This window comes from Pseudonaja textilis, chromosome 3 (genome assembly GCF_049901715.1).
Source record: "Pseudonaja textilis isolate UNSWEBS1 chromosome 3, rPseTex1.2, whole genome shotgun sequence".
NCBI lineage: Eukaryota > Metazoa > Chordata > Lepidosauria > Squamata > Elapidae > Pseudonaja > Pseudonaja textilis.
This window is the reverse complement of record NC_141992.1, coordinates 89,099,992-89,120,627: the sequence shown is the minus strand read 5'-3', so window position 1 is coordinate 89,120,627 and position 20,636 is coordinate 89,099,992. Positions and strand designations below refer to the sequence as shown.

Here is a 20,636-nt window from a genome sequence, read left to right as displayed (position 1 = left end):
GGCAGACTTTTAAAAACTTGGCAAGGCTCTTTCTTGTCGGAGCTAATTAGTTGGAAGCAGCCTTTTATCTGTGAAGAAACAGGATTCTTAGCTGAAACATAAAAAAGTTATACTGCTGCCTTTGCCTTGTGACAAAAAAAAAAAAAAAACAGATATGAAATAGTTTACAAGATCTTCAAATACCAACTGTAATGTCCATGAGGCTGAGTTCAAAACTTCTTTGCCTTGCAAAGAAGGTTAGTTTCACAGCTGGCTTTTATCTTCTTGAAGGAGGAGGTCATTACCTTGCAGCCTTATTCCTGAGTCGCCCGTGCCTTTGTAACTGTTCTTTCCTTCAAGCAATCCTGTGAGCATGTGCACTTGGCATAGGCTCCTCGGGAACCTTCTCATCACTGCTGCCAGCCCCCACAATCTCTGAAGGCAGCAGTCCACTCTCTAACAATCCTGGCCCCTCATCTGAGTCCTCAATCTCCTCAGCTGTCCACACCTGCTGCCAGTTAACCACAAAACAGGGAAACCTGGAGGCCCTCTGCCTCCCCTGGCAGGGTAAGAAGAGCAGGAGGCCAGGCAGCCCCTCTCTCCATCTCCTACCTGCCTGGGAGACCTGCATGATCCCATGGAAAGTGAGGCCCTCCTGGATGGCCGCCTCATTCACATGCCTGGCCTCACACTCTTCTGGCATAGGGAAGCAGTTGAAGTACCATGCTGACCAGGAACTGCAGTGGGAGTGGCTGTTGGCCAGGGAGCCCTCCTTGCACTGAAATCCAAGCCTGAGTGATGGGAAAAGAACTGCAGTTTTGCAAGTCCCAATGTTTCTTCTCAGTGAGGACTTTCTGCCACCTCCCACTGCTTTCTGCATTTAACTTTGGAGCCACCCAGATGAGTACAGCCCACTCCATCCAGGCCTAGCTGCACCCCCCATGCAGGATCCCAGCCCCAGCTGCCACTGCCACCTTGTAAGCCAGATTTACAAAGAAAGAGCTGGGAACTTCAAGCCAGGCACATGCTATAGCCCACTTCCACTAGCAGCTCTGGGCTGAGCAGCGGTTTGGCTTTCCCAGCTGGCCATGATCCATCATTCCCCACTTGCCTTTCTCTTCCTCCCATGGCTAGCTGCCTTCTGAGCAGCTTTGACTGCAAAGGGAAGCGGGAAAAGCTCAGCCAAGTCATCTCCTCCTTTCAGCCTTAAACATACACACAGAGAAAACACACACCTCATGGCACCAGAGGGATCACCCACATGCCATCTCCAACTGTGGTGCCAGAGGATGATTGCCTCTTTTCAAAGCCATGAATACATGGGCTGAGAAAGAGCTAAGAGAAGCTCTATATGAAATACAAGACTTCAAAAAATCCATAGGCAGTTGGAGGGGGGAAATTTCTGGGGAGATTCAGGGTTTCCTTTCTTTTAGAAACATTGCATATCTTCCCTTTTTCCCTTAATTATATAAAAGAAAGCATACTGCCTTATAAGCTATATGCATTCCATATTTTAGTAACCTGATCTGAGTCTGTTCTGGGGATGCCTTTCAGAATATGTGTGTCAATGTGTGTTTGGAAGCTGATGAGGAAGAACCCTATTTTTCTGTTGATATTTTATAAAAGACTCAGCTTTTACCTCTCTCATTAAGACTTCAAAACAACCTTTAGAGTCCCTTGAGAAGAGACATCAGTGGAAGCATCACCCTAGCAGGCGGAACAACTGAAGAACAGATAATCAGAGTTGGAAGGTGTTCCGGACTAGCAGGCTCAAAAGTCTGCAACTCTGATTGGCCCGCGAATAGCAGATCGTGATTGGTCACCGCAGACTGATGTGATTGGCTAGTAAACGGGCTGCTGCGATTGGCCCTGCCAAGAACGGCAAACTCAAATCGCTTTCATTGGCTGCCTAGCCGCAGCCAGCCCTATATAAAGGGCTGCTGCAGCCGGGATAGTTTGCTCAGATCTGAAGTCACTAATAAAGAGCTGTTGTTGTTATCTGAGTCTTGCCCCCATTTCTGAACCATCCTCCCAGATCTAACACTGGCGACGAGGATGGGATGCGGAGGCAACAAAGTCTACTAGAACTGAGCTAGCTGAAGGAACACGTGGCCGACAGAGCGCAACAACGGCAACATGGCCAGCAGTGCTATACCACCCGCCCCATTCGATCCAGCTAGCGAGGACTGGGACTCATATATGGACAGATTTCAAATGTTCCTAGAGTCCAACAACTTCAAAGATGCCACGCCCAGCAAGAAACGAGCCGTTTTTCTAACCCATTGTGGACCAGCTGTTTTTAAGATGGCTAAAGCCTTAGCAAAACCAGCTGAAGTTAAAACTATGGATTGGGACACCCCTGCTCCCATCCTGCGCAACCATTACGCCCCAGCAGTACCAACTCTCATTCTCAGACACGAGTTCTATCAGAGGGACCAGCGTGAAGGTGAGAGTGTTGGGGATTTCGTGGCAGACCTGAGGAACCTGGGCGGTTTATGTGGCTTCGCCAACCTCGAAGAAGCCATAAGAGACCGAATCGTCCTTGGCCTTAGAGATCCAACTGTCCAGAGCAAGATCATGGCCAAGGGAGACATCTCGCTTGCAGATTCCATAGCAGACGCCACCGCAGCTGAAGGCGCTCGTAAATCAGCAGCACAAATGCACCAAACCAGCGGAACCAACCGCCTACCCACCAATGATGCTGGGAAACCTTCAGACAAGTACACATCGACCACCCATCATGAAGATGTCGAGTCATCCTCAGACAGCGAGGAGGAAGAAGTCCACAGACTCCGGTCAGAATGTGAGCAACGAGACCAGTGGGGTCGTAAACCCAACTACCAATGCACCGGATGCAGGGGAAACCATCCTCGATCCGAATGCAGATTCTTAGACGCCGTGTGTCGTTTTTGTGAAAAACGAGGGCATATTGCAAAAGTATGCAGAAACAAAAGAAATTCCAGCCCCAGATGGAGAGGGAGCAGCCCAAAAAGGAATGATGGCAACTCCACCACACAGAGGGACTGCTCTAGCAACCAGTGGAACCAGTACAGCAGACCCCGAAGGTTTAACGGCACACCCAGATGAGAAGAGGCTCATCAAACCATCACCATTGGCCACGCTTCATCGCTTGACGCTTAAAAAATCCATGTAAAGGTCAACATTGAAAATAAACCTTGCATCATGGAAGCCGACTCTGGGTCCTCACTATCCATCGTATCCTGGAAAACGCTCAAGCAACTGATTTCCAACATCCGACGCAAAGACCTCAGCAGTCAGAGACTCATACTGAAAGATTATCAAGGCAACTGGATTCCAGTCACAGGTACCCGCCATGTCCAGATCTCTTTCAAGGGACATAATGCAATTCTACCACTCACCATCGTAGACAGAGACCGGCCAAGTCTATTGGGCCTTCAGTGGTTCACGCCATTAGGAATCGGAATGGCTGGCATCCATCATACTGAAGACAATGACTGGGAGGCAGCCCTCATCCACGATTTCTGAGAAGTGTTCAGCGAAAACTTAGGCAAGTATGTGGCCTGCTCCCTTGATGCTATTTCCTGCCAAAGCACGTTGTGGAGCACTGCCCGGAGGGCTGTCTTGCTTGCCTCGACAGTCTTCACATTCCTTGTGAACTCCTCAAAGCATTGGATGTGTTGTAGGAGTTTGGGGTCACCATGCAAGAAGGGCATCTAGATCAACTAGCAATGTGCAGAGTTTCTCGGGGGGTAGCTTGTGTTTTGGGGCATCACAGATCTTCTCAAGCTCTGCCCAGGAGTCTGTGTAGTGGTGATATTGCTTCTCCCAATCATTCCTCAAGTGTTCGTCCATGGGTTCGGTAAGCTTCTTACTCTTTCTGAGGTCATAGGCTTTCGGAGGTATCGCCGCTTCCGTAGAGATTTGGACATCTGAAACTGGGTTTCAGGAACCAGGCTCCATGTTTACAGCAAAGGTAGGTGGAGGGTTCGAGTCCTCCAGTAGTTCAGGGACATCCGTCATGGCTGAAGCAGTTGCCATGTTTCAAATTGGTAAAAGGTGACTTTTGGAAAATTTAGTAATTTTCTGTGTAATTCCTTTTTTTTTGTACTAGGATACGCTGCAAGCAGGTAGCAGAAAGTAGAATTGCTGCTGGATTTAATATTTGAGCACATAGGTGGCGCTGCAGAGTCTGGGCGATGCTAGCACAGTACACAGTATGGCAGTTTCTAGGGTGTGATGTGTGCTTGCTACACAAGGGGGCACTAGAGGTTGCATAGGAAAGTCTGAAGACTTGGAGGGCTAAACACAGAAATATGCATAGCAAAGTCTGAAGACTTGGAAGCTAAATGCAGAAATATGCCTGTTAGTGTCACTGGGTGACACAAGGTGGCAGTAGAGGTTGCATAGCAAAGTCAGAAGACTGGATGACTAAATGCAGAAATATGCATGGAAGACTACACCCATGTTAGGTTGCAGTTAATCGTGGAACCTTGAATTAAATTGATTAAATTGTCCACAAAAATTGCAAAAAGGGATTGTGTAAAAGGGGAAGGGGTGGATTCTTGGTCCTCCCTGCAATTCAAACTGAGGCACAGAGCTTAGCATTCCACATTCACTCCTGGCTTCAACATTACTTTGCTTTATCATAAATCCAAATTAACTGTCTTTATAATGATGGGCTTCAGGACTTCAAATAACCATCTTTTTACTATTCTGTATCCTGTACAGATGCAGATAGATAAACGCCACAAAACATCCATAACAAAGTACTTTTATTAGTTCATCAGGTATCCTCATAACTCACATTTGTGTCAAAGTTCTTCTTTAATGACCAATCCTTTGCATATCTGTCTTGTAGGTAAAAATATGGTTTATTTCCTATCCATTTTCTCCCATCTTGTAATGATAGAACAGTTACCATGAGTCCATGAGTTCAGCCAAGAGTAAGGAAAACTCCCCAACCCATCGAGAGTCAATTTAGTGACCAATTAGGATTACAGATGTGGTTGCATGACATGGACTACATTTCCCAGGATACCTTAACTAGATTTACCATGATGCATTCCCTTAAGGGAACAGCTCACAATTGCTACCTAACTATCCAATTCCCATACACTGGCTGGACAGCACAGTTTTAGTTGCAAAATATACATTAAAAGGTATAATCATGTAATTTTGATGTTTACTACCCTTTTCTTTATTTTACTGTTCCTTAATCATTGCCATTTATTCATTTATTTTTATACTGTCCAATACCATTGATGCTTGGCCTCAGATCTTCATTGGAGACAACCCTAAATCCCCTTTGCACATCAAAACACATCACCCTCTTTTTAAAAATAATAAATATAATGAAAACAATTTTTAATTGTTAACAAACTTCATCTGAAATATTTTTCTTCAAATCAAAATTTACCTTTTTATTGCAAATATTCAATAGACCTAAGTAGTGTAAGACATTAAGTTTAATAGGTAAATGATAGGCACACAGGCACAACTATATGTGTGTACATAAACACCTACACATACCTTTACCTCCCAGTCACAGCACAATTCCCTGTGAAAATATGAATTCCTTGTCGTCCCTGCTGCTAAATTATCACAAATTCTCATTTATAAATCCATTGTGAAATGCCACTTCAAAATGTGTGTGTGAGTGTACATATACATACATACATACACACACAACACACAACACACACAACACACACATACACACACACACGCGAAAGCAATTTCAGGTCAGGCAATTTTAGCTGACATTCCTAAAACTTACCTGTCAGGATACATCTTGGAGCAGGTGACCACCCCTTTTGGGTGCAAGTAATTGTTGATTGTTGGTTTGCAGGAGAATATCCCGAATCACAAACAAATGTAATGTTGTTACCTTCTAATATGTAGTCATGGTGAATGAAGCGACCATGATCAAAATGTATAGAAGGATCACATATTTCTAAAAGCAAAAAAGACCAACTTAGTTCCATCACTGATGGTTCTTGGAAGGCAATTCATACTATGCATGATATCTAGTTCCCAGAAAAGACAAGATGTGAAGAGAGGAGGAAGCTGATGAGGAAGAACCCTATTTTTCTGTTTATATTTTATCAAAGACTCAGCCTTTTACCTCTATCATTTAAGGTTTTAGTACACTTTCTTTTGCAAACTCCAAAACAACCTTTAGAGTCCCTTGAGAAGAGACATCAGTGGAAGCATCACCCTAGGAGGCAGAACAACCCAAGAACAGATTGAAATCTCTGTAGGATGCTACTTCTTCAAGGTTAAAGCAAGGTCAGGATAGCATCTCCCTGGCCTGTTTTGTTTATATTTGGCAGTATCTACTGCAAAGGGAAACAGTTACTTACTCAAACACTTTGGTTCTGGGACATAGCGGGAATTGATGCATGCAGCCCTTTGCCATGTTTGCCCTGTTTGCTGGTTCGCAGGCACAAAACCATGATCACAACGAAAGTCAATTGTTTGTCCCTCCCATTTTGGAAATGGTTTGTACCATTCCAAATATTCAGTCATTCTTCCATTTTCTATACGGATATAATCACAGCCCTTTGCTGAAAAAAGGGATAAAAAAAAGTAAGCCACCTCCCAAATTCAGAATATTCAATCAGTTTAATTGCTTGGCTTTACTCTGTGCTGCCATCAGAGATGAACCTGGTATTAAATGTTATCGGTTGTTCTAGTTCAATATCAGGATCTGATCTGGATTTCTAACTTGGATCTAAAGAGAGAACAGAGAGTGACAATGAGTGATGGGTCCCTTTTTTCTTCTGCTTACAATCTATGAGGGCTATGGGGAAAACGGAATGATGTTGATTTGATATCTTCAATCTTATACTGTAAAATGGAACTGAACTTCTTTCTACCTTCCTGTTTTGTCACTGCGCAGGGATTTATTCAAGCATTATTGTTAAGTTTGAGCAATGAGAGGCTGAACCAGAGCATGAGTGCAACAGTACTTTATTTACAAATAAAGGGCTGACCGTGCTTGCCAAGCCTGGAACTGGCTCGCAGCAATCAGCAGCCAGTTGGACCCCGCAGCCTGCTTTTATAGCTGGCTGCTGGGGAGAACTGACCAATGGGAATGGGGGAAATAACGCCCACACAAGTGAGTGGACCTGAGTGAGAACTCCTTGAGTCCTCAGGACATAACACCCCTTCCCCCCAGATGCGAACACGCATAGTCCTTGAGGTAGATGGGGGGTTTGTGTTGGCGCCTGGAGCGGCGCAACTCGGGAACATTGTCTGACTGTTCGGCATCAGTCTGTGACGGTTGAGCTGGCATAGTGTCACCAACACTCTCTCTGGACTGGGCATCCTCGGAAACCACCGGGTTGGTTTCTGGAGTCAAACTCTCGTGGGTTGGATCCGGTTGATCAACTCTCTGGGCGCTGTTGTCCGGGTTTGGGCTGACCGGAACGATCGCTGGCGCAGACTGGTCACTGGGTGCGATGTGGCTGGGTGGCGGATGGGACGGTTCCCCTTCGACTGGAGACTCTGGATCCTTGTTTGCGAGGTTGCTGAGGCGCCTTCTGAGTTGGTCTATGTGTCTCCTCCAGACGTGACCGTCCTCTAGCCTGACTCTATATGATCTCGGCCCGGTGGCGGCGATGACTTCGCCCGGAATCCAAAGTGGGTCCCCAGCGAAATTCCTGGCGAATATCTCCTGTAACATAAAATGTCTAACCCCAAGTGGAAGCGAGGGGAGAGTCAGGGCAGTATTGTGGGTGCAGTCTATCCAATACAGTCCTCAGGCGTCGGCCCATCAGAAGTTCCGCTGGGGACTTATTGGTGACTGCACAGGGGGTTGAGTGCTGGCTCATCAGGAACCGTGAGAGTTTGTGGTGCCAGTCATCTCTGCCAAACCTAGCGAGGGCCTCTTTGGTGGTCCTGACGGCCCTTTCAGCCAACCCATTACTCGCAGGGTGGAATGGGGCTGTTAAAATGTGGCGAATGCCTAGGTTGGCTGCAAAATGGCTGAACTCTACTGATGCGAACTGTGGGCCATTATCGGAGACCAAGGAGTCGGGTAGTCCATGGGTAAACGAACAGGCGCGTTAACACGTTGGTGATTGCTAGTGTGGTTGTCGTGGATAGCTGTGCCACGTCTATCCACTTGGAATAAGCGTCCACGACCACTAGGAACATCTTTCCATGCACGGGCCGGCCAGATCGATATGGATTCTAGACCAAGGGGCGCTGGCGCTCTCCCATCTGGTAGGGGTGGCGATGGGGGAGCAGGACGGGATTCCTGGCAAATGCTGCAGGAACTTACCCACTTGACAATGTCCTCGTCTAGACCCGGCCACCATACGTAGCTGCGTGCCAACGCCTTCATTCTCACAATGCCGGGTGTCCCTCGTGCAACGCCTCCAGGACTCGGGTGCAGCGAGGTCGGAATGATCACCGAGTGCCCCACAGTAGACAACCCTGCAAACTGGACAGCTCCTGCATGCGAGTCTTAAAGGGTGCAAATTTGTTATCAACATTGCCTCCCGGCCACCCCTCCTCACCCAGTCGAGCACCTGGGCGGCGTTTGGTCTGCCTTGGTTTTGGCGGCGATGTCAAGGGCGGTGATGGGCAGGTCCAACTGGGTGATTTCAAAAATGGCATTGACAGGAGCTGGGTCTTCAGCCGGAGCGGGTAAGGGGCAGCGACTGAGTGCGTCAGCGTGGGATAGAGTTTTGCCCGGGCGGTGGATAAGTTTGTATGAGTAGGCCGCTAGAAAAAGCGTCCACCGTGTCATCCGAGGGGAGAGGACTTGAGGTGTCTGTTTGTCGCCGGCCAGTAGGCCCAGGAGGGGTTTATGGTGGGTGACCAGTTCAAGAAGTGGCCAAAAAGGAATTCGTGAAACTTTTTCACGGCTGCAACAGCTGCTAGGGCTTCCTTGTCTATTTGGCTGTAATTTCGCTCCGTGGCCGAGAGCGTCCTGGAGAAAAAGGCGATGGGGGCCTCGGCGCCATTGGCGAGTCGGTGACTAAGGACCGCCCCAATTCCAAAAGGGGATGCGTCTGCTGCCAGTACTAAAGGAAGGTTGGGTCGAATTGGATGAGCACTGCCTCTGACGTAAGTAGTGATTTGACGGCGTTAAACGCCTGGTCTTCTTTGTGCCCCCAGTGCCACGGTGACTTTTTGTCTAGTAATCTGTGTAGGGGTTCGGCTACTGAGGCTTTATGGGGCAAGAAGGATGCATAAAAGTTTAGGAGTCCCAAGAAAGCTTGTAGCTCCGTTTTGGAGGTTGGTGTGGGAGCTTTGTGGATCGCCCTGACCTTGGACTCAGGGGTGAATGCCAGAGGCGTCAATTTTATAACCCAGAAAGTCCACCTGTCTAGTGGCAATGGCGCATTTTTCTTTTTTAACTTGAGGCCATGCTGTCTGAACCTCTCTAACACTGCTCGCACTCTCTGGAAGAGTTGGGGTCTGTCCCTGGCCGAGACCAAGATGTCGTCGAAGTAGGGTACTACACCAGGAGGCCCTGTAAAATCCGCTCCATGAGGGATTGAAAAATGCCCGGGCAACACTTACGCCAAATTGGAGACGCTTGCATCGGAAGGCACCCTGTGAGTGACGATGGTCTGAAGTTCCGCTGTTTGGTTATCAACAGGGAACTGTTGATATGCTTGAGACATGTCCAATTTAGCAAAAATACTGCCCGGTTCGAATGTATGCAATAAATGCTGAATGACGGGCACGGGATAGGCGCTAACTTGTAAATATTTATTGATTGTTGTCTTGTAGTCCGAGCAAATTCTCAGGCTACCATCTTTTTTAGGGTGTGACAATGGGCGTCTCCCACTTGGCGAAATCTGTTGGCTCAATGACCCCTTGTTTTAGTAGTTTATCCAATTCAGCGTCTAGTTTTGGTCGAATAGCAAATGGAACCCTACGTGGTTTTAATCTGATTGGGGCTGCCTGGGGGTCAACGGTGAACGAGATGGGGTTCCATTATAACACCCCAGCTCCTCGCTGAACACATCTGCGTAGTCAGCGAATAAGGAGTCAGTGTCTGAGGTTGAGACAGCATGGACTCCTGTTAACCCTAGGCCGAGGTGGGGAAACCAATCGAGCCCCAATAAGGTGGGTAGGTTGCCGTTAACTACCACTAGAGGTAGGTGGCCTTTAAAAGCTCTAAAACTGACAAAGAACTTGCCTCTGCCGATCACGGGAATGGCCTTCCCCTGGTAGTCCTTCAGACCGAACTGGCATCTCTGAAGCCGGGTAGTAGATAGGCTGGGGTGGAGTCTCTTGAGGGTGTTCCACGAAATTATTGAGAGCGCTGACCCTGTGTCAACCTCCATGTGGCACGGTTTACCTTCTAGGGAAACGGAGAGAGAAATTTTACTAACAGAGTGGCAAGTACGCCTGGCAAGGCGGTGCGTGCGACAGTTTAATACTTGCCTCTGTGGTCCCGAGTGCGAGGACGGGGTCTTTGTGCAGCACTTTGGGGGCTTGGCAGACTCTCGCAATGTGCCCCTCTTATGGCAGTTGTTGCAAACGGCTCCTTTAAACTTGCAGGTGGCCCTTTGATGTGATCCCCACAGGCTAGGCACAGGGTGATGTGCTTGGGTGGACCGGTGTATTCTTGTTTGGCCCCTACCTGCGACCATCTGTCATTGGTGAGGCGATGGACATCGTTCTCATCGTTGTGCCTTCCTCCGCTTCCACCTCTTCGGAATGGACTGGGAACGCTGCTAGCTTGGCGCTTGGGCCCTGAATTTCGGTGGCTGAGTTCGTAGCCAGCTCGGCTGCTAGGGCCTCCTCTACGCTGCGCGAGGTTGAGGTCTTTCTTAGCTAGCAGTCGCCTCTGTAGGTTGAGATCCTTGACCCCACAAACCAATTGATCGAGGAGCATGTCCTCTAGGTATGTTCCAAACCCGCAGTGCAGGGCTGCTGTTCTGAGGGCGGCCATATATTGGTTGATGGTCTCCTTACTTGATTGCTTCCTCATTCGGAATGTGAACCTCCTGGCGATTTGTGAAGGTCTGGGAGCGTAGTGGTTTGTGAGGATCTCAAGTAACTCGGACCACGGAATGTTTTTTAATTCTCTAGGCGCCACGAGTGCTGCAGCGGTATCGTAAACGGTGGCTCCGCAGTAGATTAGGAAATAGGATTTTTTCCGATGCTCTCCCGCATCCGACAGGCCGACCGCATCGATGTAATGATTGAAACGGTTCTTATACGATTCCCACTTCTCTTCGTCTGGTTTAAACGCCGGGAATACTGGATTGGAACTCATGGTGCTGGAATGGCTGGGCTACCTGGGAGAAATCTCTCTGGGACTACGAACGCCGTGAGTTACAAGTGATATCAGCTCTGGAGAGGTTTTTTGCTACCCTCTCTTTCTCTCTCTCTGGGTTACCACGTTGGCTGCTAGCCGTGTGAGGTGTCTTGATTCGCGCCAAAAAAAAGTGGGCGTTAGTGACTCTCTACAGCGCTGTGCTGTGATTCCTACTGGCCCGAAATTCAAATGACACCCGTTTGAATTTCGCGCCAAATGCAGAGCGGCTGCGGCTCGCAGCGCTTCACTTTCCCCGTAGCGAGGCTAACAAGCGGCTACAGACGCTTCTAACTATTTGACTCAGACCGCTTTCTGGCTGCGGATCTGCGTTTGCTCTTTTTGATCGCTCGTTTCGCTAGCTGACCGCCTCTCTGGCTGCGGATCAGCGTTTCCTGTTGCCAACCGATCGCTCTCTCTGGGCTGTAGATCGGTGGCTAGTGACTCAGCGGTTGCAAGGTGCTTCTGGTAGCCATCCCATCCTCGTCGCCAGTGTTAAGTTTGAGCAATGAGAGGCTGAACCAGAGCATGAGTGCAACAGTACTTTATTTACAAATAAAGGGCTGACCGTGCTTGCCAAGCCTGGAACTGGCTCGCAGCAATCAGCAGCCAGTTGGACCCCGCAGCCTGCTTTTATAGCTGGCTGCTGGGGAGAACTGACCAATGGGAATGGGGGAAATAACGCCCACACAAGTGAGTGGACCTGAGTGAGAACTCCTTGAGTCCTCAGGACATAACAATTATCATTCTTGTTGTTTTTATTATACTTTCACCCTACCTTTTCGTAAATATAGCTAATACTTCTAGTTCCTATTTTCCCCACCACAGCCACTCTGTGAAAGGCTGAAAGTGACTGGCCCAAAGTCACCCAGTTACTTTCATGCCTAAGTGGGAGTAGAACTTAAAATCCCCTGGCTTTTTGGACAGCACTTTCATGACTATACCATCTGACTGTAGAATATAGATTTAATGGAAGGATTAAATGAAAAATAAGGAAAAGGTAGGTTTGTAAAGCTTTTTCTAAAAGCCTTCCTAGAGACACAGGGAGGAAAAGATCTCCTTAAAGAGATCTGCAATATTTCCAAAAGAGCTTGGAACAGAATGCTTAAATTCAGCTTAATGCATACTGCAGGCAGGTTTCTAAGACATGGGTTTTTTTATCCTTCAAGGATAGAGTGTGTTGCATTAATCTAAGCAAAAGGTTACAAGCGCATGGGTGATGATGAGGCAGGTCTTCCTAGGTGTACAAATGCTCTCCTAGTCACACCTGCTCTTCAAGCAGGAACTGTGTATCTAAAAGGACCACCAGGTCTGTAAGGCCATCCCATCCAGAGCTAGAGATTAATCTGTTTTTTATTTCTTTTTTTCACCAAAATTGCAAGTCATTGAGGAAACCTCTCATGGTACTTTGCAGTGGCTACAGCTATGGGCTAGGACTGGAAAAAGGAAGTTTCCAGGGGTGCGATTCAATTTTTTTAACAACCGGTTCTATGGGCGTGGCTTAATTTGTGGGTGTGGCTTGGTGGTTCCATGACTGGCTGGGCATGGTTTGGTGGTAACGTGAGTGGCTGGGCGTGACTTGGTGGTCATGTGGCTAGGTGGTCATGTGACTGGGTGGGTGTGGCCAATTTAGCAGTCCATTTTGCCAATTTAGCAATCCATTAAACAATACACAGCAGTCCCCTTTTCTTTTCTTTTTTTAATACTACATGAAGTTTTTCTTTTTTTACTACGGGGGAGAGATTGGCAATGTCTGGGGAAGGAAAGGCATGCTTTTCACAGGTCTCATGGCTATATTTAAAGGGCCAGCTAATGTTATTGGTGTTGGGAGATTCATTAGTGAGTCGATAGTGACTGGATGTGTGATGTTCACTGGTGCAGTAACTGGAGTTGGTAAATTGACAGGCATGGTGAGTATTAACAAAGAAGTCATTGGGCTAGAGATGTTAACCATGTTGGGCTTCTCATATTCATTGCAGCAGCCACAATGCGAGGAGCTGCTCCTTTGGTACTAAGTGAATTTTGCCCCATTTAACAACCTTTCTTGCCACAGTTGTTAAGTGAGTCACTACAGTTATTAAGTTAATAACATAGTTGTTAAGTGAATATGTCAGAAGGTTGCAAAAGTTGATCACATGTTCCCGGGACACTGCAACTGTCATAAATATGAACCAGTTGACAAGCATCTGAATTTTGACCATGAGGATGCTGCAATGACTGTAAATTGAAAAGCAGTCACTTCAGTGCCATTGTAACTTCAAATGGTCACTAAATGAACTGTTGTAAATTGATGACTACCTGTATATACAGAAGTTAATTCTGTTAATTTCAAGGGGCCTACTGGATTCAGCTTCCTTCTGAACATGTAATTTCCAGAATAAAGTTATTGGCCTTATTGGAAGGTGGGAACAGAGGGTGAAAAGAATGGTTGTTAAATCGAGGACTAACTGTATGGACTTTAACCTCCAGTATTTCCCAACCTTCTTTTTGCTACAGATCCCATATCCAGATTCAAGATGAAGAGATGAGGCAGCATTTTATCAAAAAAACCCTTTAATTTTGAATTATTCACTTTGTAAGCCTGGCAGTATGCTTAAGCAAAAAATGAACCAAAACTAAGTCTTAAACAGAGGCTTGCAAATCAAAGAAAGCAAATTTTACTCTTTAATCAAAGTTAAAGTTCTAAGAAATTGTTCTTAGTTCTCTAATTACCTTGTAAATCTCTAGTCATATAATCTAAGATTTACATCTTTTTGCAACAGACAGATTCTTTTCTGGCAGTGTTATCTTTTCTCTATTGTCTTCCTAATTGACCATTTCAGTCTTTTGTTAACACCATAGATCAAAGATGTGTGTGTGAATTGTTCTGACAGTTGGAAATATAGTTACGTGCCAATTCCTGGAGGAAATAGGGGTGGCATTTCTGGAAGGATTCATGAAGGATTATTTATGGAAGGATTCATGAAGGATTTACAGTAGATAACAGGACCATACTTTATACAGGAGGATGCAATTGATTTCAGGCATATGTTTAACAATGAATAAATGCATAAGGAAATATGTTTACAGCAGGATAACATATATTTTACAAGAGAGCAAATATCTATAGAGTAACTTTCTACTTAATGCTATGATATTCTACTTTTTATTTATTATCATTATTACCTTTCAACTTTATATGATCACAATCTTAAAACCAGACCTACAGTATGAATACACTCTAAGTTCTTACTCTTACACCAAAACTTTCTAAAATGCCTAGGCTAGCTGGGGAGTTGACTCAACCAGGGCTTGCCTGCAGGCTCACTCACCCAGGGAGATCAGGGCCTTGGCAAAAGGCAGGCAGCAATGGTAGGTGAAGGCAGATTAGTAATGGCGGGCAAGATGAGGAGAGACTGGGCAGGGTGAGTGGGCAGGAGGGGCAGGGAGGGCAGAGAGGGGTGGGGCCAGCCAGGGACACAATTTACCGGTTCTCTGAACTGCACAGAATCATAACTACCGATTCTATAGAACCGGTCAGAACCAGTAGAATCCTACCCCTGGAAACTTCTTCTTTTTTGAAGAAACATGTTAGAAAATCTTTTAAAAGCCTTAAAGCCAGGGGTGGGTTTCTACCAGTTCGCACCTATTTGCTAGAATGGTTGTTAACATTCTAAGCAGTTCAGAGAACCAGATGTTAGAAGAAATTACTGGCCTAATCCTGTAAGGAAGGAAGGAAGGAAACATTCTGGTGTTGCTTACAGAAACTGCCTCTCCATTAAACCTTATTACATTCTTGGCGGAATTAGACTTCCTGTCTCAGGAACGTCTCTGGAGATTTTTTCCCCTCCTTTGCTGGTACTTTGCTTGTGTGGAGTGACCATTCAAAGTTACAGTGGCACTGAAAAAAGTGACTTATGGCCATTTTTCACACTTATGACTGTTGCAGCATCTCCACAGTCATGAGAGGCCAGGCGAAGAGATGCATGCCTTGATGTGAGTGATATTGAGTTGGCCAATAACATGACCACAAAGCCACATCCACCCAGTCATATGACAATCAAGCCACACCCACCAACTAAGCCACACCCACAGAACCGGTTGCTAAAAAAATTGAATCCCACCCCAGCTTAAAGCCGAATGAAAAGCCATTTGAATATTAAATCAGGATATAAATCTAATAGGTAGAGCCCCAAAAAACCAACAACAACCCAGAGTATCCTTTTCTGAATGACAATGTCAGTAGTATAACAAGTTAACTCCTGACTTGAACATTCTTCAGTTCAGAGAAGATCTGTGAATTCCTCTTGGGTTACAGATTTTGTATTCAGGGGTGATTAAGTGGGAATCCTGGAGCAATTTAGGAAGGTTCAACTGCTGGGCCACCTCCTAATAACTTATTTTTTATTTGACTGTTTCCCCTTGCTTCTTTAAGGTCATTATTTTAAATGTTCATTTGTTCATTTTAGTATCCAAATTACTAAGAAAACCCAAATCCCTGTTTAATTTTATAATTATCACCTTTGGATAAATCACCATTGACAGTTTCTGGACAACATAGATTTCAAGTATGCTTAAATAGTTTGTGGCTTTTGACAACCCTCATAGAGACAGTAGTATACTCATTGTGATTCTCTCCTCTGGGAGGGGAAGCTTGTTATAAATTGCTACTTTGAAACTTACCTTCTAATATCAATGGCACAAAGCCTGTAGAACAGAGGTGTCAAACTCAATTTCATTGAGGGTCACATCAGGGTCGTGGTTAACTGCAGGGGGCTGGGGTAGGTGTGGCTGGGGTGGTCATGCCTGGCTCCTACTGCTGCTGTGCTCGCTCTCCTTGGCCAGGTTGCTCATTGTGTGTGTGGGAGGGCAAAGTGGGTGGGTCAGAGGGAGGCCCACTCCTTCTCTTTGTGAGGAGACCCAGCTTTGTAACTAAAGCATCCTCAGGGATAGGATGGGAGACCACCAGGAGAAGTCAGGAGAAGGGGACAAGGGAATGCCAAAAGGAAGCAGGGCTGCTGGTGGCCAAGTGCTTAGGCACGATTTCTCTCAGACCTTCACTTTCTCTATATACATATAATATCCTTCCTTCCCTCTCTCCCTTCCTTCCTGCTTCCTTCCTTCCTTCCTTTTTCCCTTTTCTTCTTTTTTTGTCCCACTTCATTAACATACCGACATAGCAGCTCTGGCATCATGAAATTGATTTCTTTCCCAAAGTACAATTTTGGTTTATAAAGGACAATCTATAAAGAATTATAGATATTGTATGATATTCAGCTTTGTTCGGGTATTTTCGCATGTCATTCTAGTTGTGCTTTTAAAGTTGTAGCAACGTTTCGGCAGAATCTCATCTGCCATCATCAGGCTTCTGTATTGTGTTCATCTGTGAGTCAGACTTTTACAGTTGTTTCAGTTTTAAATTTGGGGCTAGCCTACTGCTGTGCCAGAATGGTTTTTTCTTCATCCAGATTGGTTGGGAGTCTTGGTCTGTGTTTATTGGTCTTGGAGTTTACTGTGACCAATAGACCAAGACCAATAAACACAGACAAAGACTCCCAATCAATCAGGATGAAGAAAAAACCATTCTGGCACAGCAATAGGCTAGCCCCAAATTTAAAACTGAAACAACTGTAAAAGTCTGACTCACAGATGAACACAATACAGAAGCCTGATGATGGCAGATGAGATTCTGCTGAAACGTTGCTACAACTTTAAAAGCACAACTATAATGATGTGGGAAAATACCCAAACAAAGCTGAATACCATACATGTAAGTACCCGTGAAAACTTAAGAAAACAATTATAGATATTATTTGTACCTGTACATGTTGGTGCTTTTGACCAATGGCCATTTTGACAAGTCACTCTTGCAGATCCTTTCATTATGTAGAGATTTTGGCACTGATATGTTACACTCTCAGACTGGATGTAGGTTTCCTTGAGTAACTCCACAATATCTGCATTGTCCACAGCAGGTGGATGTCCACATCCTCCCTCAATATCTATATTAGATAAATAATCCATCAACAATTCTGATGATTGAGAAGACACATTCACAGGTTTTAAGCATATTCATAAGGAACTACATTGCAAAATGCTAAAATGCCTAATTCTTATTTTTTAAAAACAACAATGTCATATAGCTTGCTTAACTAATAGGCAGAAAATGATTACTACATTGCCTTGCTATTGTCATTCAACTCTAGGACAGGGGTGTCAAACCTGATTTCATTGAGGGCTGCATCACGGTTGTGTTTGACCTTGGAGGGCTGGTGGGTGGGGCATGGCCACTGGTGGACTTGACATAGGACTCACGTCAAGGGGCACCTGTGGTGGCCAAGTGCTATGGCAGGACTTCCCTGAGACCCTCCCTCACTCTCATTATAATCTCCTTCCTTCCTTCCATTCTTCCTTCCTTTTTCTTTTTCCTTCCCTCTTTATTCTAATTTCTTCTTCCTTCCCCTCTTTCTTTCTTTATCTTTGTCTTTCCAACTTTCCCTTTCTCCTATCCTGTCCTTCCTTGGATGCTCAAATGCAAAAGGGGAAACATTTCTTGATGCCTCCTCACCTTGTGATCAAATGCCACTTTTGCTTGTAGTTTATGTTCTCTTAAAAGACTGAGAATGAACCGGTTTATCCTGTGCTTGCATTTAGTGAGAGCATCCACACACAACAATACAGCAAAACAGTCAAAATGGTGGCTGTGTTTATTGTTCAGCACTCTTAAGTTTTTTATGTACAATAGCTATAGCATTAAGAAACAGAGGTAAGTTAATTGCTTTTCTATTAATACATAATCCATAGGGACCCTGCCATAGTCTAATTTAGATTGGAAATATAGCAGAGGAAAATATTTTCCCCATTCTGTTTTGTCCTGTTTTCCCCACTGGAAATGGCTGTTTGCAACACACAAGGAAGGGATACTTTCATAAGAGCTCACGATTCAAGAATACCAATGTTAACTTTGATTGCCAATAAAGTTCTGTCCGTGACAAAATTGCTTTTTCCTTTGAGTCCAACTCTCAGTGGATCCAGGATTGATGCAGAATTGTGAACTGGGTTATCTCCAACCAGGTTGCTCCTCTCTCCTGCCTTCCTTTCTTTCTTCCTTTCTTCCTCCATCCATCCCTCCCTCCCTCCCTTCATCCCCTCCTTCTTTCCTTGATTCTCATTCCCATCTCCTTCCTTCCTTCCTCCGTGCTCAGGAAGGGATGATGGGAACGGGAGAGATTGGCAGCCCTGGGAGCATGCACAGGAGCCTGCAAGCACTTAGAGCCTAGCATCTCTGAGGATTGTCTTGCCCTGCAAGATTACTGCTTTCTGAGCAGTTCACTTTCACCCAGGACACCAGGCTCTGTGGTGAAAGAACTCCATAGGAAACCTAATGCTATATTCACTGAAATTGGTCATAATAACAATATTTTGAAGTCTAATTATGTTGTATTCCTCCTTGTTCTTATGGCTGAATAAATTAGAAAGGTGATGTCTGCTTGAGCTGCTGCTTATTTCATTGTTCTAAATGTTAACTTCAGCCTGTTTTGCAATGGCTTCTGCATATCTCTATCAAGGAAAACTTTCTTACTCTCTGCAAGTACATGGGGAAAATGCTAGAGAACAATATCACCTGGAAGATAGATGTTTGCAGCAATTTCTATCAAGCAATTGCCTTAAGGGAGACCTGTCAAACTGGCAGCCCATGGGCTGATATGTAATGTGCAGGCCATGCCCACCCCAGCTCCACAAAGGCAAAAAAAAAAAAATGTCATGATACCTCCCGAGAGGTCATGTAATGCAGTCAAGTTTGACACCCCTACCTAAAGGTAAGAAGGTGGGTAGGATGTATTAAACCTAGAAGAAATCTGGCAGAGGAAGAATAATACTTCCAACTTGCCCCTGAGGAATGGGTACCTAACAGTTCAGTTCATCAAAAAAGTGTTGGATTGTTCACTGTCAACTAAATATTTATTAAATTTAAATAATGTAATACTTTAGCTAGTGCTAGTATACTACTAAAATAACAACAATAACAAGGACTTGATAGGTAGATTAAAAAGCCAAATCCAGTCTAAATACCTGGATAACTGCAATGGATAATAATAATAATAATAATAATAATAACAACAACAACAACAACAACAACAACAACAACAATAACAACAGCAACAGCAACAGCAACAACAACACATGCATACAAAGCCAAAACTGGAAGATAGCAAAAAGCTGAAGAAATAGTGGTTTACTTAGTTAGCTGCTGCAAAAAGATTACATAGACTGAGTACAACAAAGTTATGACAAAATAGCCACAATGTTGCACTGGAAGTTCTGCAAGAAATGCAATTTTCTTGCACACAAGAAGTGATGGGACCACAATAGAGAAAGCAATAGAAAATGAAGAAGCTAAATTGCTCTGGGACTTTAGAATTCAAAAAGACAAGACCTGCTACATAACACCCCAAACCAGTGGTGGGCTACTGCCAGTTTGCACCGGTTCTAGCGAAACCGGTAGTTAAGATTAGGCACAGTTTGGCGAATGGCAAATCCCACCACTGGCTGGCCCCATCCGCACCTGTTTTTGGCCTGGGTTTTTGGGGTCGTTTTCAGGCCAGTTTTGGGCCATTTTGTGGACTGTTTTTGGCTCCAAACAATCAAAAATAGCTGAAAACAGTCCCCAAATGGCCTGTTTTTAACTGTTTTGGAGCCCTTTTTTGGCTGTTTTTTTGAGCTGATTTCAGGCTGTTTTTCATGCCATTTTAGGCCATTTTCAGGCCATCTGGGGGGCATTTTTCAGGCCAAAAACAGCCTGAAAAACAGCCTAAAACAGTCCAAAAATTGCCTAAAAACAGCCCAAAACAGGTCAAGAAATGGGCAAGGCAGGGCCAGTGGTAGGATTAACCTCAACTGGCTGAATACTAGCTCTGCCTTTGAGGTGAGTGGCTAGGAGGCGGAGCTGGGTGTGATGAGTGACATCACCCACCCAGTCACATGACCAACCCACCATGCTTACCCAGTCAGAGAACTGGTTGTTAAAAAATTTGCAGCCCACAACTGCCCCAAACTTAATAATTATTGATACAAAAGTCAAAGAACTCCGGCTGGTGCTCATGGCAATCCCTGGAGGCTGAAGAGAAGAGAAAGAACTAAGAAAAATCATAAAATATAAAGACCTTCAAATAGAAATGAGTCAATAGTGAAGTCACAATTTTAGTCTGAAATAGAAATGACCAAAATATTGGACCAAATTTCTCACAGCACTTTTGAGACGGTCTTGGAAAGAATTGCAGGAAACAGTCAGAAGTGGTTTTACTTTTATTTATGCCAAAATGATGTATCAATAAAACAGTTCTTTGAGAAAGCTGAAAATCTTGAAATGCTGACTTGGTTGGGTTCTTTACTCAGAATCTTGATATTA

At 45.0% G+C, this 20,636-nt stretch overlaps 1 protein-coding gene across 12 annotated transcripts in view; it reads right to left on the bottom strand.

Annotated features, from left to right (window-relative positions):
• The window catches only part of LOC113436187 (complement factor H-related protein 5-like), a 256,629-nt gene that overhangs the window by 73,086 nt on the left and 162,907 nt on the right, over positions 1–20,636 (bottom strand). For 11 of the 12 annotated variants that reach the window (XM_087930322.1, XM_087930326.1, XM_087930328.1 and 8 more), the window contains 3 exons: positions 17,047–17,229; positions 6,324–6,527; positions 5,738–5,914 (listed from right to left, as the gene is read on the bottom strand). The exons of the other annotated variant lie outside the window; for it this stretch is intronic. In XM_087930322.1, the coding sequence (XP_087786448.1) occupies positions 5,738–5,914; positions 6,324–6,527; positions 17,047–17,229 (564 nt within the window). The remainder of the gene's footprint in view (positions 1–5,737; positions 5,915–6,323; positions 6,528–17,046; positions 17,230–20,636) is intronic. 12 annotated transcript variants of the gene reach the window in all.